Source organism: Schistocerca gregaria, unplaced genomic scaffold (genome assembly GCF_023897955.1).
Source record: "Schistocerca gregaria isolate iqSchGreg1 unplaced genomic scaffold, iqSchGreg1.2 ptg001433l, whole genome shotgun sequence".
Classification (NCBI taxonomy): Eukaryota; Metazoa; Arthropoda; class Insecta; order Orthoptera; family Acrididae; genus Schistocerca; species Schistocerca gregaria.
Window position 1 is genome coordinate 44,534 of NW_026062732.1, and position 25,072 is coordinate 69,605.

Consider the following 25,072-nt stretch of genomic DNA (forward strand, 5'->3'; position numbering starts at 1 on the left):
ATAATATGTCTATGTTGTCAAATTTATTTGGTCATACATTAATTTATTATATTAATGACAATATATTGTTGTATGAACAGGTTTTGGTGCAAGAGCACATCTGCTCTTGGCGACAGTGTTTTCGATATGCGCGCATAATCTCCGTGAATTTTAATATTCTGTCAGTTACATCTATATCATCATCTTTGTCGAATACAATTTCATATTTGATAAAATTTCCAATTTTTGCCATACAGGCGCAATGGTCTAGTAATGTCAATAATTGTTGGCAAAGTTCGTTTAAATTAGAATCCTGTTCATTATTCTTCAAAGCAAGCATGATCAAATACATAGATGAAGGTAAATTTACCACAGCAATACAACCTTGTACTTTATATCATTTATATCTACCGTTTAAAAGAGGTTGTATACCGATATGGTTAAAACTAGTCTGTTGTTTATGAATTTGGTATTGAAGGTAGAACAATGAGATGGGATTCTAGCTATGATTAAGTAAATAATTAACAACAATAGGAATTTAATTGCTAAACATTTTTTGTCGTTTTTAATATTGTATTTATTATTAGACATGTTTGTATCAGACTGATAATGATTTCGTATAAATTATAAAGAATTATTTATAATTTTTATTGGTTAAAAGTAATATATGATGCTATAAATATAAAGTATATTATAATAAGACTGAAAATAAATAGATATGAAGTAGCGGGGTATTTTAATTATATATATATATATATATGGATTGTATGATAAATTAAAGCAAGTAGGGGTGAATCGTATAAAGAACAAGGTGGTAGTAACCTGAATCAACACGTCAAATTTAATTTATAGTATACCTTCGAATAGATATGTAATTTTATGATGTATGAATGCAGAAGGACAAGAAGATCAGATTCATATAATACATATATATCATTCAGTAAGTGGTATTTAATGAATGAGAATAATATAAGTGAATATATTATGATCAACGTTATTACATATTTATATATATTCTTCTGTATATATTGGTACATCACATTCTCTTTGTAGAAATGATAACTTGATGCGACAGATTGAAGAAATGTGTGTGTATAGTATATAGATATATATATGATAGAATTTAAATATATAGATAATCTGATATTGTTTTATATGATAGTATGATGTATGTATCGTGTATAGGTATGAATATGTATATACATAAAAATATATACCTTCTAAAGAATTATGACCCTATATATTATCAATAAAAATATGTAAATACAACAAAATATTATATATAGTTCAGTTATTATGGTGATATATTTTTAATAATTTTCTAAATAAAAAATCATATGTGACCAATGCAAATAAATTATCAATATAAACTACGATAATATTGTTGATAAAAAAAATATGGAACTGTGATAGACTATATGAATATATAGTGGTATAGTGTTGTATATGTATTATTGTTATAGAAATGAATAAAATTATGATATGATAATAGCAGCTGAATGTCTATATATAGATATAGAATATTATGATATATTAATAAACACATCATATTGATATTTGTATTAATGATGTATGTGTATTTATATCTGTTAGTATAAAACAAATAGAAATAATAATAAAATAATAATATGTTATAGAGATGAGACGATAAAAAATAATAGATATAAAAGTGTATAGATATGATTATCGATAATGTGAATTATGATATGTTGTTATGAAGCAATTACTCAATGATTTTGTGTACAATGATGAAAAAAAAATAAGTGACAAGTAAAAAATATATAGTATTGATAAAACAGAATAAATATATGGTAGCAGGTTATGGCATAGATCATATGATATGTACAGTTTGGCTATAGATTATATTAAATGTATTAATATGTCAACAATATAAAAATGTTGAAATAAAAATAAATGTAAAATGATATGAAAATAATAAAAATAGATAAATGTATGAAACGGGTGATATGTATGGATAACGTAGTAATGAGAGATAAGAATATTGAGATAGTAAGACAGACTAATAAGAGATTAATTGTATTTCAAGGTATAGGAGATTATAGATTGTAGGTTATAGGTTGGATCGTGGCATAGGGGTTGTCAGATTAGCAGAGAGTTGGGTTTGAGCTTATGCCATCTTTAATTGCCGCAGTAAGTGGATTCTTTTTACCTCCACAGATACCCCTGAAATCATCGGTTTCCGATGACCAAATCATAGTACTCCCAAGCTTCAAATCTTTAGCATACTTCCCTTTCATACACAGAGACTTTTCATTATCAAAGCCAATCCATTCACCGTTACTTTTATAAGCATATACGCCCTGCTGCTCATCGTCCCACACCTCTTGCCAACCATCTGTTGATTTAAACTCGCAATATTCATTGTATCCCAACATCCCATCCTGTTTAGTGTGTGGTCCCGCTGGTCCACCATTTCCTGGTTGTGTAGGGGCTCCAATTCCGTAATTGCTAGGATCAGAAAGCACAAAGGTTTTACCATACGTCGGCATCCCCAATGCTAGTTTTTCTGGATCGGCACCTCTGTTCAACCAGCCACGAATACAGTTATCCACGTACAGACCGGCTAGCGTCTCATTGTTGCTATAAACACTAGAGCCGTACATAGGAGCGTTGATTCCAGTTACCCCGTCCCATGGACCATGCAAATCGTAAGTCATGACATGGATACGATCCAAATATTTAGACAAAGATGGAACATCGTATGAAAGATCTACACTTTCAGGAGCTGAGGCCACAGCAGCAGTCAAAAAGAAACCATACTTGTCGAATTCTTCCCTGAATTCTCTTATAAGTGTATTGAAGTTCTCTGCATCAACAGGATTTCCACCTCTTTGATTTGGATATTCCCAATCAAGGTCAAATCCATCAAAGTTATACTCTTTCATCATTTCCACTGCGCTGTCAATGAAAATTTTTCTTTTTGCTGGATCATTCACCATAGTAGAGTATTTCGATGAGCCTTCATTCCAGCCACCAACAGCCAAACTAGCTCTGAGGTTGGGATTTTTTTGTTTCAAGTCAGTAAACGTACAGAAGCCCCTCAAGCCAGTACCACCAGTGCCAGTGCCCAAATCTAACCAGGGGTCAAGACTTATAACCTTGCCGGTAGCCTCTTCAAGGCCAACGAATGTATAGATAATATGATCACATAGATCCACGTCTAAATTCTCGCCTATATTCGGGATTGAATAATTTCCATTTCCTGTTCTATAGTTTGCCCAGGTGCCAACATAACAGACTACTCCTCCCGTAGTCAAGACTGTTGAGATAGTAAATGTAGCAAGTAAAAACAATATCAGAGGATCGTATCTCATTCTTAAATCTGATTGTATTGTATCTGATTACAGTACTAATATAAATGATGACATATATCCGCTGAACCAGTTAAATAGAGATGGGTATAATTTTTTAAACAAATCACAGATTAGTCATAAGTTCACAGAAGGAAATTCACATTATATAATCAACCTGCTTTGGCAATTACAAAAAAAGAATCACTTCAGTATGACCACTACCGTATTATTAAAATACCACTTCTAGTGAAACATTTCAGAATATAATCTTATATTATACTATATTAGGCGAAGAGAGCACTGCTTCAATTAACATATTTTGGCCGTATCAAATAATATATATATATATATATATAATGGACATATAGGAAGAATTAACTGGTTTTATTGTATTTTGATTGTAAAAAATGATATAAACTTGCTTAAATCAGTTAAATAGAGAAGCGCATTATTTATAAACAACAGATTAGTCACGAGTTCATTGGAGGGAAGTCACGCGAGATATTCAGCCTAATTCGGTAATCAGAAAAAAGGTTTCGATCCGCAATTGTACAGTATGGCCACCACGGTATTAGTACACTACTCCTCTTAGTGAAGTGTTTCAGAACATGATTGTCTATTATACTGTATTGGATATAAAAAGGCGCTGCAATAATTGGCATAATTTCGCCGTATCGAATATATATTATAGATGTATAGGGGAAGTTTGATAGATATACAGATGTGCAAAAAGAAACACATACACTATCATTCGGGGATGGAGGCGATAACCGCATGCTTCGAAGTAGCGTCCTGAATAGAGAGGTTTTGGTCATGTACATCAGAACCAACAATGCTAGGATAGACGTGTGTGAGAGCGTAGTCCCTGTGGACGCCAATTTTGTATCTAAGATTGCGTACAATTCGGGTTGAACCTATGTTATGAGATGATAAGGGATATCCAGGATGAATAATATTCAATGCTGAGTACACTGAGCTGTCCTCATCCACTTTGGCTTAATTAGATACAGTTAAAACGGTACATCTCACGCAAACAGCGACATATCTGTATCATTTCCTAGAAAATTCTTCTTCATATTTACATCAGTCACTTCTACTTTACGTTGTGTTGCAGTGCTCGTTCCTTGTTTTGCTGGTCGTCTATAGAGAGGTATCTAACGTGGTTTTTGGATCTGTAACAATTTTTCTATTTTAGAGCTACTCTTTGTTAGACAGTTTCTTGAACTTGGTTTGTATACAGTTATTTTTTTTCACGAAAAGTTTCAATTACTCTTTTTATAATTAAAAGCAAGCCTATCGATGCCTTTCAGTCTTATTCATTTGTACGGGAGCATGCAGTACCTATAGTGCAGCTTGATATTTTAGAGTCTGTGGAGGGGCGATGTAAGGAGACACAGAGAAAAAGCTGGATGCAAGATATAAGCCGAACGTCTAGAGATGTGAGAGGCGGGTAGAGAGAGTATTGTGATATCATATAAATGGCGTGTTAGTTATATAATTTATTATTATGGTTAATATACGTGGTTAATATTATAGAACTAGGAAAAAGTATTTTGAGTTTGTATTTATGGTTTGGTCGTGTTTTTGGATCATAGAATTTTGCGCGTGTTGAATTTACCACTTAAGCAGAATTTCATACTATCTTGCACAGTTTATCATATTATATATGCTCACTCTACACACACTATTGACGCATTTTTTATACATATATCTCTCGCTCTACTATATTATCCTACATCTATTCTTCATTATATCATACTATCTACACATTCTTCTTTATATCATATTATCCATATATAATTCTTCTATTATGTCATATCCACACATACATATGCTCTCTAATTATTGTATTTATGTTTTCAAATTATTAATTCCCCACTATACCTTATCTCTATTCCATAACTATTGTAAAACCGTTATTAACCTATAGACAATCACATTCTATTTTTGCCCTTCACTATAATATCATATTATCCAACACAATTTGTATCATATTATTCACATCTACTCTATCCAAATTCACAATCCATTCTTATCCTATCTAATCCATAATCTCTTACCCCGTTCAATTTACAACTTCCTACTCACACTATCCACATCTATTTTTAAATATTATACCATCTATATTGTCAAATACTATTTATACACTCAATCGTTTTTATCATACTATCTCACACATCCACATATTCTATCACACTATTTTTCTAAATATCATAATTATCCACACTTGCACATTTTCTATCATACTATCAATATATTTCTCATCACATCATATTATCCACACAGCTGAATTGATTAAAATAATAATAAAAAAAAATTATCAAGTTAATCAAATAATAGAAGAATTTAAAAAATGTAAGAAAATTGTGAGAAAATTATCAGAGCAAGGTTAGACAATAAAATAAAATATTAATATGATAAAATTTTTTACAGATAAATCAGATTGTGATTGATCAGAGCTATAATAGAAAATAAAAATAAAAAAATGATTAAGATTTGGTTTATTAAAACTTGAAAATAGCTAATGAGGTTTAACAATAAAAGAGTTGATTAAAAAAAATAGATCTTAAAAAATTGTTTAAAAGGTGAAAAAAATAAAATTATTTATTGATAACAAAGATGTATAAAATTTTAAAAAATATAAAAATTAAAAATAGAAACATAATGTGACAGAAGATCTTTATATAAATTGGAAGAAACTTAAAAGCTGATTATGTGAAAAATACTGAAAATTGGGTAGACAGAGACAACAAAGTATAATAAAGAGTTATGATTAAAAAGTTATGAAATCAGAATAAAGATATTAATTAAAGATGAAACCTGTATATTATAAAACAAAAAAGTGTGTATAACTAGGTCGAAGTATTTCATAGTTGATAGGAATAACAGATATTCTAAGTTTTTTCTTTGACAGATATAAAAAATTAGAAGGTGAAGTTTATGAAATGATTAATAAGAGACGAAAAATAATAAAAAGAGGATTGGAAAAAAAATAATCAAAATAAAAAAAGACTAGATTACGCTAAAAGGTGTTAAGTCATAGTATCTGGAGATATAAATCTTTGTAAAAAATAATAAAAAAGATATACAAGTGAAGGAAAAAATAAGCACTGCTCAAATAAAGATAAAAATGAAAGATTCAATCCAAGATTTTTAAAGAGTAGAATTTTATACTAAACTAAAAAAAAATATTAAATAATAAAGACATCTGTATATGTTAAATTAATAAAGACATCTGTATATGTTAAATTAATAAAGACAATAATAGTAGCAGTATTAAGATTAATATATTTGCTAAAGCCAAAGCTTAATCATAAAAATATTGCAAAAAAATATCTGATAACATAGTTCTGGTATTGAAGTTTTTGTCAAGATGATTAATAAAATCAATTTTGTCCAAATAATGTTAAAGTCTAAAAACAAAATTTTATAATATGTAGATAGGTTAAAAATATTGAAATTAATAACAAGATTAAAAATAGCTATAATAGTAATTATATTGAGATTATTTCACAATAAATATAAGAAAGTAAAATACGAAGAGAAAGTAGAAAATATTATGATAAAAAACAAGTAAGAAATATAAGAAATAAAAAATTAAAAAAAGATTAAAAAGTTTAAAATATTTTACTTTCTTGGGAAATAGTATTAACGAAAAAGAGTGATAGAACAATAAGAAATTTTTATCATATCTAAAAATATTGAAAGAGAAAAACAAATTTGATATGCTCATATGATAAAAAAGTTAAATAGAATCGACAGGAAAGTGATAGATTTGAATGAAACCAAGGAGAAATAAGGCCAGATAAAATATTAAGGGTTATAAAATGTTTAAAAAATAGAGAAGCAAGGAGGGGGCGTGATAAAGTTATATATAAAAAAAAATAGGAAAAACAATATTTGGGTCAACAGATAAGAAAAAAATAGGATATATAGAATACAAGAGTGATCTAAGATAAGAGCATTTTTGATATCAAAAATTAGAAGATATGATTAGAACAAGATATAATGATTATAAATAGATTTAAACAAGCTGGAAAGGATTATTGTAACTGAGAGAACAAATAATGGGTATAATAGCCAGGTAAACTTAATAAATAGAAAAGATGGTGAAGGCCTATAGAGATTAATTGATCAAATACAATTTAATAGGAGAATAATATAAACATGTGACTTGTTTAATATGAGAGATAGAACAAAAGAGTTTAAATGGCTTGTGAGAATGTATATTGAAAAATGTCAATAAACAATGTGTATGTAAAATAGCTAATATTTATTGACAAAAGAAAATATTTAGATAAAAAATTATATTTGGACTATTAGATATGATGAACGGTGTTTAATAAGTTTTTGATAAAAGCGTTAGAAGAAAATATGAGAATTCGTTTTTATATTTTGATAATATATTAACGTATGATAATAAAAAAACGTTTAAATTAATAAAATGTTAAATAAAGAAATAAGATAAGTTAAGATTAAGGCTAATGAAAAGAAGGATATAAACGGAAAGATAAATAACGGATAGTCAATGAATAGTTTAAATATTTGAAATTTTGTAAAATCAATTTGTTTAACATTAAATTTAAAAAGTTTTATAGGCCAAAAATATAGATGGATTAGAAGTATGATAAATAACAATAATATAATTAAAAATGAGATTAGTATTTATATAATAATATACGACATATAGCATGCATAAGTAAAAAGAAAAAGATAGAGATAGTGTTTTAGAGAAATTAGTTATAGAAAAAAAAGTAAATAAAGTATTAATAATGCAAATAATAAAAAGACAATGAAAGAGAAATAAAACAAGGTAAAAATTAAAATATAGAGAGAAAGAAAGTCATATAAAAACTCAATAAGGGTTGATAAATATACAATAAACATTTTATTAGAAGTTTTATAATAGAATCAGGCAAATATAATGAAGACTAATGGAATATTAAGAAGAGAGTATTTAGTTATATATGAAAAATCTAAAAAAAAGAAATAAAATTTGGTAGATAGAGATCATATATGGATAATGTGATACAATTGCGAATATGTAAATATCATGATATAGATATTGATATAAATGATTATTATAGATAATTATATAGGTAAAATATTTAAAGTTTTATAAATTTAAAGATAGATAATAAAATGAAATCTTATTTGTGAGATGCTGTATAGAAAATATGCATAAAATATATTGAGCCAATATAACAGGTTGATAAAAGAGACAGAAGAGAAAATGGGATGAATGACAGAGGTGATAATTTAAATATATTAATAAAAGAGATAAATCAGAGAAATAATAATTATTAGAGAGAATAAATAAATTATATTTGGAGTAAAATAAAATAGCATAGAATGGACAAAAAAGGTTGTGAGGTAAAATTACCTATAGATAAGAGTCGCATCCGTTTTATTTTAAACCAGTTATATTAACGAACTTTTTTTTGAACACTTGAAGAATTATGGTTGACGTCTAGATGATACCACTGCACTTTTTTATAGGTGAGAATGCTGCACAAAAAAGGTAAATTATAGGTTGATAGTGAAAAAATAAAATTATAATAATGATAATAGGTTAAGACAAAGAAGAATAAAACAAAAGACTATAACTAAAAGGGTTTTATGAGAGGTTTTACGAAGATTATAGATTGTGTATGATGTAGGAAAATATGGATTATAATATGATGTCTTGACAAATCAATGGATAATACGAAAGACTAGTCAATAATAAATATAGTTAAAAGAACAATTAATAATAAATATGGTTGTGTGGTAAATGTTTATAATTTTCACATAACCAGTAAACTATAAATTGAATAATTATAAGTCATACTAAGAGACTAAGAGAGGCGACAGATGAGATAGTGCTGTTGTCTAAATGTGGTTAAAAGAAAGACGATAAGATGATTGTAAAGATTACCAATTTTGGTAATCAATAACAGGTTTTAATCATAAAACAGAGTTATTGGTTAATAGAAAATAATATTGAATAGACACTGGAAAGAAAAAGTTGTCGAGTGATCTAAATATGAAGGCTTTGGGTAACTTTTTAGTAGTGGTTGTTGTATTAGCTGAGATTTCAATGTTTTTGACAGAGACGGATAATAATTCTTTGAAATTTGTGGCTGGGTTGAACAAGCTGTTGAGCAATTCGGATAAAATAATACATGATTATTGTGATGACGAGAGAATATCGTGCAACAATGATAGTCAAATCAGTAGTGTTACGTTGTATAATATTGAGCCATCTGCTTTTCCTATAGGTATTACAGTAATTATTGATACATTAAATGAGTTAATGATAACATGGGCGAACCTAAAAGGTAATATTCCAAATGAAATTTACAACCTGAAGAAATTGCAATATCTGGATCTCAGAGAGAACAAAATTAATGGTAGTTTGAAAAGTAATATCAAGAATATAGATGAGTTAAACTATCTAAATTTATATGAATCAAATCTATCTGAATCGATACCAATGACCTATATTCATTGACCAAATTGCAACATCTGATATTAAGAGGAAATAACTTTAATGGTAATTTAAATGATAATATCAGAAATCTAAGTAAATTATTGGACCCTGTATGGATTAAATCTATCTGGATCGATACATGATAGTCTGTACTTACTAAATTGAAAGAGCTGAATTTGGGAGGGAACAAGTTTAATAGTAATTTAGATGATAATATTATAGATCAGAATAAATTACGTTACCTTAATTTAAGTGGATTAAATCTGTCTAGTCCGATATCTAATGGTCTGTATTCATTGACTGAATTAGAACATTTGAATCTTTCGAACAACAATATTAATGTTAGTTTATCTCCCGGTATTGGTAATCTGACTTAAATAATTTAGATCCGAGTTTTAATAAACTGAGTGGTGCTATGACAAATGAAATTGGTAATTTAGTTAATCTCATAAATTTAGAAGTGAGAGAGAATGAATTTGAAGGTGATATTCCTGATCTGAGTGGTCTGAAAAAATTGTTTAGTATGGACATTAGCTCGACAAAACACAGTCCGAATGTGAAATGTAATAATAAGATGTTATCTCTAGATAACAATAAGGATAATTGTTTGATTAGACCTGTGAGTGAACTATGCAATAATGTCACATTCTGTGAATACAGCAATAAGTCCATAGGTAAATTATCAGTTGATTCAATATTCTGTACATATGGGTTGAAGCCGATTGTTATGATGTTGATGTGTAGAACTGGAATAGAGATAATGTTAAATCAGAATTTGAAATTATGATATATAATATGTGTATACAAAATGATGATAGATGGATGAATTATCTAGGTATATATAATAATAAAATATAATTTAAAATATTGATACCTAGTATATAGTGTTATTTCGGTTGTTGTTTAATACATATAAGAAAATAGATAATAATTGAGAGATACGAAGTTTGAAATGGATTAAAATACAAAACAGAGATAGTTTGAAATATTATGTAAGAGATATTATGAAATATATGTGATAAAATAGTGTTGATATAGATGATAGAAACATAATTAACGTGAATGTTTTGATATACATGTTTATTGTATAAGTGTTTATTATAGATTGATGTACTGATATGTTCTGTAGAGCTATACTAAGTTAATAATAGGATTTATAGGAAATGAATAGGGCAGTGGTGCGTGATAAAATTTCAAATATTAATAATATTGTGTAAATTTAGATAGTTTATTATTTGATTAAAAGAGTTCTGTGAATTATATAATATTGTTTAATATTGTAGGGGAGATTTGTTGAAGATTGAATAGGGAAGAAGTGTTGTTTATAGATTATATAACATAAAATATGTGAATATGAGGTAGGGTTTTGATTGAAATAACCAAAAAAATGATGATTTAGTTATATAGGAATAGAAAGAGTAGGGTATAAGATCATATAGATGTGAGATATTGATATTATGAATATTGTTGTTATTATTTGCTTATGTAGATTTAATGTAAAAAGAGAGATATAGAAATGAATAGAGTTTTGGAATAGTTTGAGGTAGAATAGAAATGAATGTATGTAATATATAGAATGTGAATAGAATATATAAAAGAGATAGGTACATTTATATAAAAAAAAAATAAGTATATGAATTGAAATTGTAAATAGAGACAAAAAAACGAAACTAGAATATATATAGAACAGATATCCTGGTATTAGTGTATGACAAAGATAGATATAGAGGAAGATGAATAATGAAGATATATGAAGAGAAGTGTAGTTAATAGTTAGAGAGGTGAGAAAAAGAATAAGATAAAAATAATTGAGATAAATATAAAGTAAGTAACGAATATAGGAGATGAGATTTGTAGGGATAGAAGATAAGGAGAGATAGTTTGATTATGAAGATAAAAAATAATAGAAGAGAAAAGTAATATATATATATTAAACAGGTTGAGTGTATATAGATAGTATGAATAGGGATAGATAGCAGATAATATGAACAGGAATAAATAACATGATATAGTGAAGAGTATTTAGGTAATATTGTGTATCTGTGTATATATAGAGAAACATGATGTTGTATGGGTGTGCATGATAAGTGTGTATTGTGAATGATATTGTTTAATATTGTAGGTGATTTATTGAAAGTTGAGCAAGAAAAGTTGTTATTTATAGATTAGAATGTGAAATATGTGAATATGAGGTAGATGTTGACTGAAATGATCAAAGTAATTTATTTAGATAAAATAAGAGTATATAAGAGCATATAGATATGATATATTGATATTATAAATATTGTTACTATTTGTTTATTATATATGTTTAATGTAATTATGAGAAAGGTAGTCAACATGAATATGAACTAAATGTAGAAGTGAATAGCATTAGATAATAGTCAGGTTAATTAGATTAGTCAAACCACCAATCTCGGACGATAAACTGTCATTAATATTGTTTTTAGCAAGATTCAGATATTGCAATTGAGTCGATAAATATAGACTGTCAAGTATATTACCATACAAGCCTAAATCATTTAATTTGAAACACCAATTCTCTCAGGTTTATAATATTGGTACTCAAACGACCGCTAAAATTATTTCTTTGCAGACTCAGATATTTCAATTTTTTCAGTTCATAGATTCAACTTAGAATATTGTCTCTCAGATCTATGTACAACGTCAAACTTTCTAGTGCGCCTTTAACTATCCTGATGTTTACAGGAAAAGCAGACAGCCTTATAATTAATTCGATATAAGTGATATAACTATCATAATTACAAAACAAACATTTTGGGGTTTTCTTAACAATTATCCTCCAAAATTATTTCACTGATAAGCAGCTTGTTCAACTCTACCATAAATATCTTTGAAGCATTCTTATCCGAATTGATCCAAAAATCTTCTGAAATTTCGACCATTATAAACGATAATATCGACAAATTGCTCATCACCTTCATATTTGATCTTACCAAAGACAAATTGTTACCGATCATTTTGTGTCAGACAATGTCCGTCTCGTAAATATTTATTTTTATATGTGTCTGTTCTTTTATTTTATATATATACCTTAAATACTATCAAATATATATAAACATAAATCCCTCTGATTATGAATATTTATAAAAGCATATTCTGAACACTATTTATCGATATATTTTCATGTATATTATAATAGTAATATCGTTTTTATCTATTATGTATATTGTTACCGTCATAAATAAATATTCATTGTATATCAATCTATGCAAACAGAGGTGATAATTGAATTACTCTCTGACACCACATTATGATTATCTGTTATATAAAAATACCATTTATATAATAATACTATTTTGATGGTATAGGTTTAGTGTTGTTATATATTGTTTTTATTATTTTTAAAACGTTTTATTATATTGTCAGGTTTTGTATTGATAACACAATTCAGACGTGTAATATTATTTTTTACTTGTATTGTTTGTTCATATTCTATATGACAGTTCACTTCACATGATTAAATTTTTCACAATTTGAACTTCATATAACAGTATAATTTCATTGTATTTATATATACATCTGCCTAGATTAATATTTGACTATATAATTTTCACTTTATATTCCATATTCATTATTATGTATTTTATTAATATATATCTAAAACTATATCATATTAGTTATCTATTATTCAAGACAAAATATAGATACTTTTGCTGCAATATGTCTGATTCTAAATTTCAACTGTAACATAACCATCTACTACTTGGATGTTTTATCTTATACAAACCTTCTATTTATGTTATTTTTTCTATTGTCAAGACAAATTTTGTGCTTGTATTTTCTATTCTTCTAATGTACGTTTTTCCTCATACATCCTATATTTTATATTTATTTATAATCACCTATTTTCAATTTATTGTTTATCTTTATTCTAATTCATTTATTTTTTTTTCATAACTCTATAACTACTCATTATTATTATATCCTTTTCTTTTCTTATTCATAACATTTTATCTTCATTATTCTTATTCGCTACACATTATTTCTCATACTTATTATCCTCATTTTACCATAAATTATTATTTGTTATTTTATTATCAATTTATTCAATTTTTAATTTATTTTTATTCATTATTTGTCACTATTTTCTTCTAATATCTTTCTATATTCACCCTATATATACACATCCTGACTTATTTACTTATTATTTCTTCCTCATACTCCTATAGATCCTATTCTGTTATTTTATATTCTGTATCCTTATTATTTTCTAACACTATCTGTGCTGTTTAGAGCATTACACAATGTCCACATACAAACATTCAACAATGGTATTTGATATTTTGAATATAGATCCACTAGGTAACCTTATCTGTCATCATGTTCTATTAATATATTACAATAGTCTACCAATTGAACTTTACACGCAAACATAGATTATATCTTTATAGTAACGTCCATCTGACTAGTCTGTTTATATTTTTAAAGCTGATATTTAATCATACCATTATCATTGTCTATTCATCTATATACATTCTATATAATTTTCAATATTCAATTCGTTATTTAAATTATCATCATCTATCTATCTTTAACTCTCTTACCAAAATGTACTAATATTATTATTCAATATAGATACATTCTTCATTATTATACATCCAAATATTTTAACTTATCATAATTATATACACATCTACTTAACCTATATCATACTATCTATACACACCCCCTATCATACTATCCCCGTCTTATCCACACACTCACGTACCCTGTCATATTATCTATTCTTACTCTATCTAATCCATATAATCCATAACCACCTATTCACATTATATATACACACTAACTATACATCATGCTGTCTATATATTATCTATACATTCTCTCCATCATACTATCCATTTCTCTCTACACAATCAAACATCCACTCCTACTCTATCTAGTCTACAGTCTCTTATTTTGTCTAATATACACCTACTATACATATGCTTCTACACATCATACATCTCGACACACTCACTATTATCCTACCTCTCTACATACTCACTCTCTATCCTATCATTATGCTATCCTATCTCGATATCTTAATATCCCTATCCCATCATCCCACGTTATCATATCTCCCATCCTAGTTTATTACACTGTCTCCTATTATCCTATCATCTTATTCTATCTTCACACTGTTATCCTTCACACTATCATATCATATCTTATATCTTCTTATCCTTTATCCTCTTCAATTCAAATTGCATCGATATCTATCTACTCTTCTATCATCTCTATTTATATTGTATACACACAAACTCTCTGTTATATCTATACGCTTCTCAACAATTCAAACTATCCTATATACTCTCAATCTCTATCACACTCTACCCATACATCTACAAACTCTACCATAACTATTCTCTCAATTTTCAATCCCTATCAACCATCCATAAGCCCATCATTATATCATGTCCATACCACCTACATTCACTCCATTTAATCAACTATATACTTCCACCCATACTATCTACTACACTTATATTATCTATATTATACCATCTACACATACCCTTCTACTATGTCATACACTATATCATACTAACCCACATGTTCTATCATAATTACTCACATTCCATCAATCATGCCATCCATATACTATCTCTCTATCATATTATCTACGCCCTCTCCGCCCTAACACACAACTATCTTACACCTATTCTTCTAAATGTCACTTACTACTCCGTACACTACTATATCTGAATATCTGAATCCATACTATCATCCACATACCTTCACACACCCTCCTCCCTTACCTATTCTTATACATACCCTCCACTACACCTCACCCTATCCACATACTTACAACCACATCATTCTTTTGTCCTATCTGCGTACCTTCACATCTCTATATGCATACCTGCAATTCTTAAATATTAACTCAACACAACAATATCAACCAGTCGTAAATCCTTATACAATAAACACATCGCAGATTTTCACTTCGTAATTCTATTTCTTTTTCTATCCAAACATCTTTCAACCATACGTTCTTCGTAATTTCTCATTTTTTTATTTTTAAATTATTTCTCATTACTTCAATTACACACCTCGCATATACACTTGTTATATTTCTTACATCTTAAATATATTAAACTGTAAAAACTAATTATAAAATACTAACCTCTTAATTTAAATTGCAATCGTTCCACTCTTATTTATACCAATTTATCTATTATCCCTTATACACACATACATCATAGCTCCAAATTTGAATTTAATATCATCTCTATTCCAGCTCTATACATAACCATCACAATAACCATCTTCAATCCAGATGTGTAGAATATTGAACCAGCTGATGATTTAGGTATATGCTCAATGCTATATTCACACCGTGTAATGTTATTGCACAATCTATTCACAGGTCTAACTAAGCATTTTTTTTTGTCAATAGATGGAGGTAACATCTCATCATCACATTTCGCATTTAAACTGTGTTTTGTTGAGCTAATGTTCATATACTCTAACTCTATCAGACCACTCAAATCAGGAATATCACCTTCAAACTCATTCTCTCGCATTTCTAAAACTTTCAGATTAGTTAACTTACCAATTTCATTTGGTATAGTGCCACTCAATTCATTGGAACCCAGACTCAGATTGATTAGATTAGTCAGATTACCAATCTCAGACGACAAACTACCGTTGATATTATTGTTAGCAAGGTTCAAATATTTTAATTCGGTCATCGAATATAGACTACCAGGTATCGAACCAGATAGATGCAATCCACTTAGGTCAAGACTCTCTAGTTTACTCAACTTCCCAATTTTAGTGCTTAAACGACCACTAAAATTGTTTCCTCGTAGGTTCAGATATTTCAACTCGGTCAGTGAATACAAAGTATCAGGTATCAAGCCAGACAAATTTGAGTTGCTTAAGCTAAGGTATGATAATTTTCTCAGCTTTCCAATGCTGGCACTCAAACGACTAATAAAATTATTCTCTTGTAGATTCATAGACCTCAATTCGGCCAGTAAGTACAGACCATCAGGTATTTTACCAGATAGACTTGAGTTACTTAAATCAAGATCCCTTAATCTATTCAGCTTCTTAATGTTATTACTTAAATGACCATTAAAATTGTTTCCTCCCAATCTCAGACGTTCTAACCTATTTAGTAAATATAGACCACCAGGTATCGAACCAGATAGATTTGACCTACTTAAGTCAAGGTTCTCCAATCTGCTCAACTTCCCAATATTACCACTTAAAACGCCACCAAAATTATTCCCTCCCAGTCCCAGATGTTTCAATTTGGCTAGCGAATATAGGCCATCAGGTATCGAACCAGACAAATTTGACCCACTTAGGTCAAGATGACTTAGTTTCTTCAGCTCCTTAACCTCATCACTCAGGCTACCAATAAATTTGCTCCCTCCTAACCTCAGCCCAATTAGTTGAGTCAGCGAATAAAGACCATCAGGTAACGAGCCAGTTAGACTTAACCCACTTAAGTCAAGATACAATAATCTACTCAGACTCTTAATATTATTACTTAAGCTACCACTAAAATTATTTCCTCTCAATACCAGATATTTCAACCTGTTCAGCGAGTACAGACTATCAGGTATCGAACCAGATAGACTTAAACCGGTTAATTCAAGGTAATACAATCCACTCAAGTTTCCAATCTTGTCACTTAAACTACCGTTAAAATTGTTCCCTTTTAATCTCAAATATTTCAATTCAGTCAATGAGTAAAGACCGTCAGGTATCAAACCAGATAGACTTGACCCACTTAAGTCAAGATGGCTTAGTTTAGTCAGATTCTTAATTTCATCACTCAAACTACCACTAAAATTGTTACCTTGCAGATACAGATACTCCAGCTCTGTTAGTGAGTACAAACTGTCAGGTATCGGGCCATATAGACCCAAATTACTTAAATCAATATGCAATAATTGATTCAGGCTCCCAATTTTATCACTTAAACTACCATCAAAATAGTTATCTTTTAATATCAGGTATTGCAATTTAGTCAGCGAGCACAGACCGTCAGGTATAGAACCAGACAGAGCTGACCCGCCTAAGTCAAGATAACGTAATCCACTCAGATGCTTAATCTCATCACTTAAATTACCAGCAAATCTGTTCCCTCCTAATCTCAGATCTTGCAGTTTTGTCAGTTTGTAGATTTCACTTGGAATGTTATCTTTCAAATTAGCATTTGCTATTGTTAAACCCTCTAGTGTATCTTTAATTATCGTAATACTAGCAGGAAAAGCGGACAGCTGAACATCACTTAATGAAATGGCAACAATCTGATCATCATCATTGCAAAATATTCTTGTGTCGTTACAATAGTCTTCTAAAATTTTACTGGAATTATCCAATTCCTTATTCAACTCGGCCACAAATTTTCTCGAAGATTCATTGTCAGAAAATATTCTTGTGTCGTTACAATAATTTTCTAAAATTTTACTGGAACTCTTCAGTCCCTTGTTCAACTCGGCCATAAATTTTCTCGAAAATCCGTTGTCAGAGTGGGTCGAAAATATCGCCGAAATCTCGACTATTATTGTAATCGACACTATCAACAAACCATTAACTACCTTCATATGTTGGTATCAAGCAAACTTGTTTCTTTCCAGTACATAATATTTCATGTTGAGTAATCGTTTACCCGATTATATAAATTCAATATTAATAACCAGTCCTAACCAAGTTTTTTTTAGCCATATTTGTATCATCGATCAGTCTTTTTTAACCATATTTATATCATCGATCAGTCTTTTTAACCATATTTATATCATCGATCAGTCTTTTTAACCATATTTATATCATCGATCAGTCTTTTTTAACCATATTTATATCATCGACCAGTCTCTTAACCATACTTATTATTAGATGTATCTATTGTGTTCTTGTGTATTATACAGTACACAATCTTCATAAATCATATCATAGCTTCTCGTTCTATTCTTTTGGTCTACAGTTACTGTTCTAGTTTATATTTTTTCAATATCGACATGTAACCTACATTTTCTGTATAACCTCCTCAATTACCAAAGACTATAATCACATCAGCTAAACACCAGTCATAACCGTTCACATCAGATACTGAAAGAAAGTTTATTGATGATCGATCTTGATTTTAACGAAAACAGGAACCTTTGCCGACACATGTACGTGATCTCAATACTTTTCATCTACCTTACGCTGTCTTGTTTTCCTCTGTCATTATCTATTATTTTCTAGTATGTTCTCTCTTACCTCATATCAATAATTATCTCTAACTTTCTGTCATTTTACTATATATCTATCCCATTCATTTTTTTTACCAATGACCTAGTGTTAATTCAACATATTTTACTTATCAGGTGTTATAGAAGGCACTATGAGATGTACGGACAGATATAAGCTGACTAACAGGGAAAAGAGTGCGGTAGATACATTGATATACTAATACACATATACACGAGAGAATACATCTTACCGAATAACAATTGTCAGTGATCCTGATTTCAAATACACTGTCATACACGTCTAAGCCGAGTTGTTATGATATACCAGCACTATGAATTAACCTTATGTTAATCTAAATTATCAATAAAAAAAGGTATGGTAACACTATATCTTGATAAAGAGACAAGTGGCACACAATGATTACAAATTGTTAACGGTGGCGTATGATGTATAAATAGTGTTGTCGTAGAGATAAACACTGTGAGGCTGATGTTAAGTGGTTGAACGCGTCCGTGTAGCTCTGTATAGTCGTTATGTGTTATGGCACTGAACCCAAAATTACATTCAAAAAAGTGTGTATTAATGGATTATGGGTCATATTCTATTTACCTTATCACCTACCATTTATCCCTTACTGTCATCTACTACCTGTCTAATTCCTACCACCGTGATTATCTACATATTCTCGCTACCATAACTGTACGCACGCGACACACATTCTCTTCATTGTGTCATAGTATCATATAATCTTCACTCCTACGTCATATATTATTCACACACAACAACTATATCTATACCTTACACAAACACTCTTGATACTACCTATACGCATACACGTTCGTACTATTCCATATAAAATCATCACGTCATATTATGCACGTATACCTACACACTCACGACAATATTATCCAAAAACTCTCATACTCCATCATATGCCTGTACACACGCGCACACATTTACACTATTATATTCCACTATACATCCATACACCCGCATTACTAAAGACACCCTATGCGTATTTATACGAAATTCAAGTCAAGAAAGGTAAAACTTATCTTGTTTATCATAAATATCCTCTTACCAATGCAAAACAAATCTATTTTTGAATAATAAAATTCTTAATTTTGATGTTTGAATAAAAACGTTCGCTCTAAATATAGGTACAATTTATTTGTATCTAGCCACGCTAATAGATTATGTACACTATTTGAATGTAGAAATGGTAAATTGGCTATGAGAATTTTTGCCACATAAATTGCGTTTGACTGCTCATCAGTATAACTACTTCTGAATACACGCTTTTTAAAGCCTATTTGAAACTTCAGATCTAGGCATCCAAATATCTCTATAAATTATTTTAATTTTCGTCTAGATGACCGATTCTACATAGATATAGGACAGGGACGACTTTAATGTGCAATAAAATATGACAAATTATTGCGATATAAACTATGAAAATTCTCTTTTTATTCTATTTATCGATGATGACTAGATTATATAAATATTTCATCACGTCAGAAATACAGTTGTGAATTTTTGATATGTGTAGCCAATATTTCTGCTTGATCTATCAGGTTTAAATGAGATTATATTTTTGTCAGAGCATCTGTTTTTTGAATTCAAATTTAGAATTTTGTAAAAAAAATTTTCATAAATTTCCAAATAAGACCCCAATATTATAAACCACAGCTTTATTCATAATAGCGATGATTACCTATCATCGGGTATATGTGTAATTATTACCAATAAAAATATTTCATTAAACGCAGACGGAAAAACTCTATGTATACAGTCATTTAAACCAAAAAGGTGCGAGTTGTTATGTATGTCTAACTAATTCTGGCTGTAGTTTTAAGAATTCAAACTTATTCTTCTAAAAAATTCGTTATCACATCCATATATAATGGAAACTTTACATTTAATAAATGTTGAATTTGTTAAAAAATATGTGTATTTACAATAAATTCATTATATTCAAGAATAGAATTACCACTTTGAATAGATTTCTAAACAGAAATTTCAAATGAAGAAGTTAAGTAGTTTAATCGTTTTTATTGTGGGAGTCAGCTCGTAAAGTTATCTTTTAGCATAAAATAGTAAAACCAATATATGGAAAAATCTAGTTTCAAATAGAGTATATGGTTAAGTTGAATTGAGAGTTGGTTCGCAGAGCATTTTAGTCATACCTAGATTTACGTAGAAATTAGCCAAAAAACTGTTCATATATTTTGTCATTATTATTTTTGTTAAAAAAATACAAAACGAGCACTCAAAGTCATGTGTACTATTAGGGCTACACACATCTTTATACAAAACTTTTCACAGAACATTGACGGCAGCACTCGACTTAACTGCTACTGATGCTGAATAAAACTAAATATAAAACAAGGGTTGCCTTCATGCGTTTCAAAAAAATCGTTTTGCGTCGCCGTTCGATAGGCTTTTATAATAGGGCGGAAAAGCTGGACAGGGCACACAGCTGTGAGAAATTCATTAGAAATAAAATTTGGACAAGGCTTGTTAATTACTTCTAATTCGTCTGAAGGGTGTGGAATAATGTTAGTTTTTGTTTGCTTCAAATTCAAAAACCTTTAATTTATGAACATTCTAGCGATAAGATTAAGAAGTTTCAGCTTGACCGACTCTGCCTTAAACTTCCATGATAAATGCAACAAATCCTATATAGGAGCATTGCCCTATGTACGTTTCATGTGTAGCTACCACAAAATTTAAATATCCAATGCTCTAGAACCGTGTATATTCAGTTCTATACTAATAACCTCAATCAACCTAGTTATAAAGGTAATTGAAATCAATGAGTTCCCGAAATGCTAATTTTTTGTTAAATTTTTTTTAGAAACAACAAAGCAATATAGTAAGCACTATTATCCTGAAAAACTTAAACAGCTATTGCTCACGGTAAATTGGAAACATTCAGAGCGGTGCAGCATGATGAGTTAAATATTGAAACTTTTAATATCAGATTGTTCATTCAATGATACTTATACACAATATCAATGAATTAGCTCTTTTAAAAGCAATTTTTGTATCTAATATCACGGCAAAATAATCAACTATATCGATCATTATCGAAAGAACTATATATGGTCACATCTCAAACAAACCAAAACATAATAGCCTCTATAACAATAATCAAAACACTATGAACAGATAGCGATCGAATTTGAGTCAAAATCGCAACAAAGAATTATTTAAAGGTGATTTTAAGTGCTGTCTTATGTATCCGGTGTTTAGATATTTCTTTACATACTTAACGCATATCATCTGTTTTTATACCTTTCAATCGTAAACTTATATCTGTTATCGATTTTCAATTCATATTACATTCAAGACCTCTCTCTCAACATGCTTCTCATTCTTCTATATTCCTAATATGTCCTTTTGCAACTTTTTTTTATATATATAGCATTTTATCTTATATTTTCTATATAATATTTATTATTTTTATTCGCTGATAGCCTCTATTTGGTCTTGCCTCTTCAATGGAAGATCCAGCAGAAAATTTTTCGACTGGTTGTGAATTGTCAAATATCATTTTGCGATCTTGGTTTTGATCGGGTAATTTCGTCTCTTTTTAAAATCGCGTAGTTCAGCGTTCAGACGTGATAAATCACCAATTTATGTTTTTCACTTCTTGCCTGAGTTTCGTTAGCTGAAGAGCCAGCAATTGATGCCTTTTATTTCTGAATCGAAATTTTTTAATTCAAGTCATTCTCTTTGATACCTTCAATTTTAGCTAACATCTACCTTTCTAAAATTTATCTTATTAACATCCATCACATAATGCAGACCCGTCTCGTACTTCAGAATAAAAATTTCAATCCAAAAGCACATCTGTACTTTTAAACTGCTCTCAAAATTTTGTATAAGTATACCAATTTTTTAACAGGCTTCAGGCCATAAGCTATCACGACATTCGTATATGCATCATCATTCGAATGCCCGGAAATATTCACCATTCCAAAGGCGAGAAACCACCTGGCCTACATATCAACATTTTATTTCAAGTCTCATATATCGTTTCCTTATATTTCTTGACACCTGTTTTCAACAAACTATATCAATTTTTTAATCTGCTCTTAATCTCACCATCAATAAAGAGATGCTATAATGCACACACATTCACAATGTATGTGTGTACGATACATCTGCAGGCCTTGTTCGTGTGTACGTTAATGCATTTCCATTCAGCTAAAAAACTGACCTATCTAATGTGCATCCGCAACGGGTGCTTTCTTATATTAAACTGCTTTGTCAGAGAGCCGAATTGAGAAAAAATTTTAATTTTTCTAGTCATTTTTTAAGCGTCGATCAGGCCAATAAATTTCTATTGAGATTGTCAACGCATATGAGTCGATAGGTCGTACTCTAGACAAGATGTCAGAGTAAGTACCCGTCTCACAAGTTGTATCTTTTTATATATATGAGTGTGGGGTAAGGAAAGGAAACATCCGCATCAACCGCGCCCTTCTTATCCTACTCTACTCATACATAACAAAATTCCGCGAATTTCCATACTTGAGTGTCATACTAATCCGAATCTATTATGGCCTCGACCTTATCAAACCAAAAATCATTGCGATCGCTTCTCTATTCTCAGTGTAAATGTGCGCTTATTGGTCTAAACTACAGGATAAATTATAGACGCGGAGAGGGAAGCACTAAAACATACTTTTTCTCTCTACATTTAATTGTTTATTATTTCATAATATTCAGATAGACTATGTCGATATGGAAACCACTGATGACTACGGAAGTCAGGTGTTCGAATCGGCCGATGATGTCGACCGAATAAATGAAGACCAGAATGATAGCCATATGGATATAGAATCAGAAGAAAAAAGACGAAAAGAAGCTAGAATCACTACACCATTCTTGACAAAATATGAACGAGCACGCGTTTTGGGTGCCAGAGCAGCACAAATTAGCATGAACGCGCCCATCATGGTAGAACTCAATGGAGAGACAGATCCATTGCAAATAGCTATCAAGGAACTCAATCAAAAAAAAATTCCACTTATCATTCGCAGAAAATTGCCTGATGGAAGTTACGAGGATTGGGGAGTAGATGAGCTCATAGTAGATAATTCAATGTTCAGTAGAGAAAGATAACTGTAAAAACAAAATGTATATGTCGTACCACATAAATAATGAACCTTTTTATTGCGCATTAAAAAAATCATATTGTACCGTGTGTATCATATAAAAAGTATGCTACCTTTGTACATTCTCGTTCATGGCCAAAAAAGCATACCTTCGGGGACTGAAGAAATTCAGATAATTTTCTTTGTTAGACTGGAAGTTTGTTTATATAGAATATAAACATTTATAGAACTATACTGAAAAAAGGCTTGATTTATCTAGCTAGTCGACGAATTAGTACTCTAACGTAAAGTCTGGATAAACATCAATAAATTGCATCAAACCTTCAGGACAATGATAAATATGCTCAATATATAAGACATAGCTTTTCATAGAACAATAAATATTGAAGCATATTGAAGCCTATAGGGTAGACATGAAAGATGATGAAACAGGTAGGTGAAGAGCTGTATGATCAAGATGATAACCTTTAAAATATTTCGTTAAATCTATCGGATATAAACAAGGACTAGAAACGATCATGATAGAAAAATAAACAAACAAAAATATAACGAGGCAGACTAGGGATTCAACAAAGGAGAATGTAAAATTCCTATGATTGAATATGATATGGAGGATAAACTGAAGTAAGTGAATTTATTGATGGCCGACATAATATAAATGCTAAAATTGATTAATGAAGTCAGTAAGTAGGCATAAAGTCAAGAAAAACATGACGGTAGTGAGGCGTACAGACACTATTGCTATGTTTTTCTGTCTAGTTGAAGATATTCCAAATGGACCGCATGATGGGTTGAGATACTTCTTTTTATTCTCGGTGTAGTTGATACCATTAAGAGAAGACATTCATTTTGGTTATCATAAATAAATCAGAGAAATAGTTGATGCACCAGAAATAGAAAAAAAAAACAAAAGCTGGAGAAAGATTGATTTATAGCTGAACTAAATGCCGAACAGCCTAAATTATCTGTCTCGCGTGTGT

General features: G+C 29.6%; 4 protein-coding genes across 5 annotated transcripts; 2 read left to right on the forward strand and 2 right to left on the reverse strand.

The window, feature by feature from the left end:
• Positions 1-2,084: 2,084 nt before the first annotated feature.
• Positions 2,085-3,314, reverse strand: LOC126332183 (acidic mammalian chitinase-like). Its single transcript, XM_049996558.1, has one exon. The coding sequence runs from the start codon at positions 3,312-3,314 to the stop codon at positions 2,085-2,087; it is 1,230 nt and encodes a 409-aa protein (XP_049852515.1).
• A 6,004-nt stretch (positions 3,315-9,318) lies between these two features.
• LOC126332184 (uncharacterized) lies at positions 9,319-9,786 on the forward strand. Its single transcript, XM_049996559.1, has one exon. It carries the CDS (start codon positions 9,319-9,321, stop codon positions 9,784-9,786), a length of 468 nt encoding a protein of 155 aa, XP_049852516.1.
• Positions 9,787-15,908: 6,122 nt separating this feature from the next.
• LOC126332179 (uncharacterized) lies at positions 15,909-19,977 on the reverse strand. 2 transcript variants are annotated; one of them, XM_049996552.1, is made up of 3 exons: positions 19,576-19,977; positions 19,263-19,295; positions 15,909-19,068 (listed from the first exon to the last, which is right to left on the reverse strand). In XM_049996552.1, exon 3 carries the CDS (start codon positions 18,336-18,338, stop codon positions 15,972-15,974), a length of 2,367 nt encoding a protein of 788 aa, XP_049852509.1. In that variant the 5' UTR covers positions 18,339-19,068; positions 19,263-19,295; positions 19,576-19,977; the 3' UTR covers positions 15,909-15,971. The 2 variants fall into 2 exon arrangements, with proteins under 2 accessions (XP_049852509.1, XP_049852510.1); XM_049996553.1 differs by lacking the exon at positions 19,576-19,977 and having other exon boundaries at positions 15,909-19,039; positions 19,133-19,287.
• A 3,556-nt stretch (positions 19,978-23,533) lies between these two features.
• LOC126332181 (DNA-directed RNA polymerases I, II, and III subunit RPABC2-like) lies at positions 23,534-24,119 on the forward strand. Its single transcript, XM_049996555.1, has 2 exons — positions 23,534-23,594; positions 23,704-24,119. The coding sequence occupies exon 2, from the start codon at positions 23,719-23,721 to the stop codon at positions 24,097-24,099; it is 381 nt and encodes a 126-aa protein (XP_049852512.1). The 5' UTR covers positions 23,534-23,594; positions 23,704-23,718; the 3' UTR covers positions 24,100-24,119.
• The last annotated feature ends 953 nt before the right edge of the window (positions 24,120-25,072 follow it).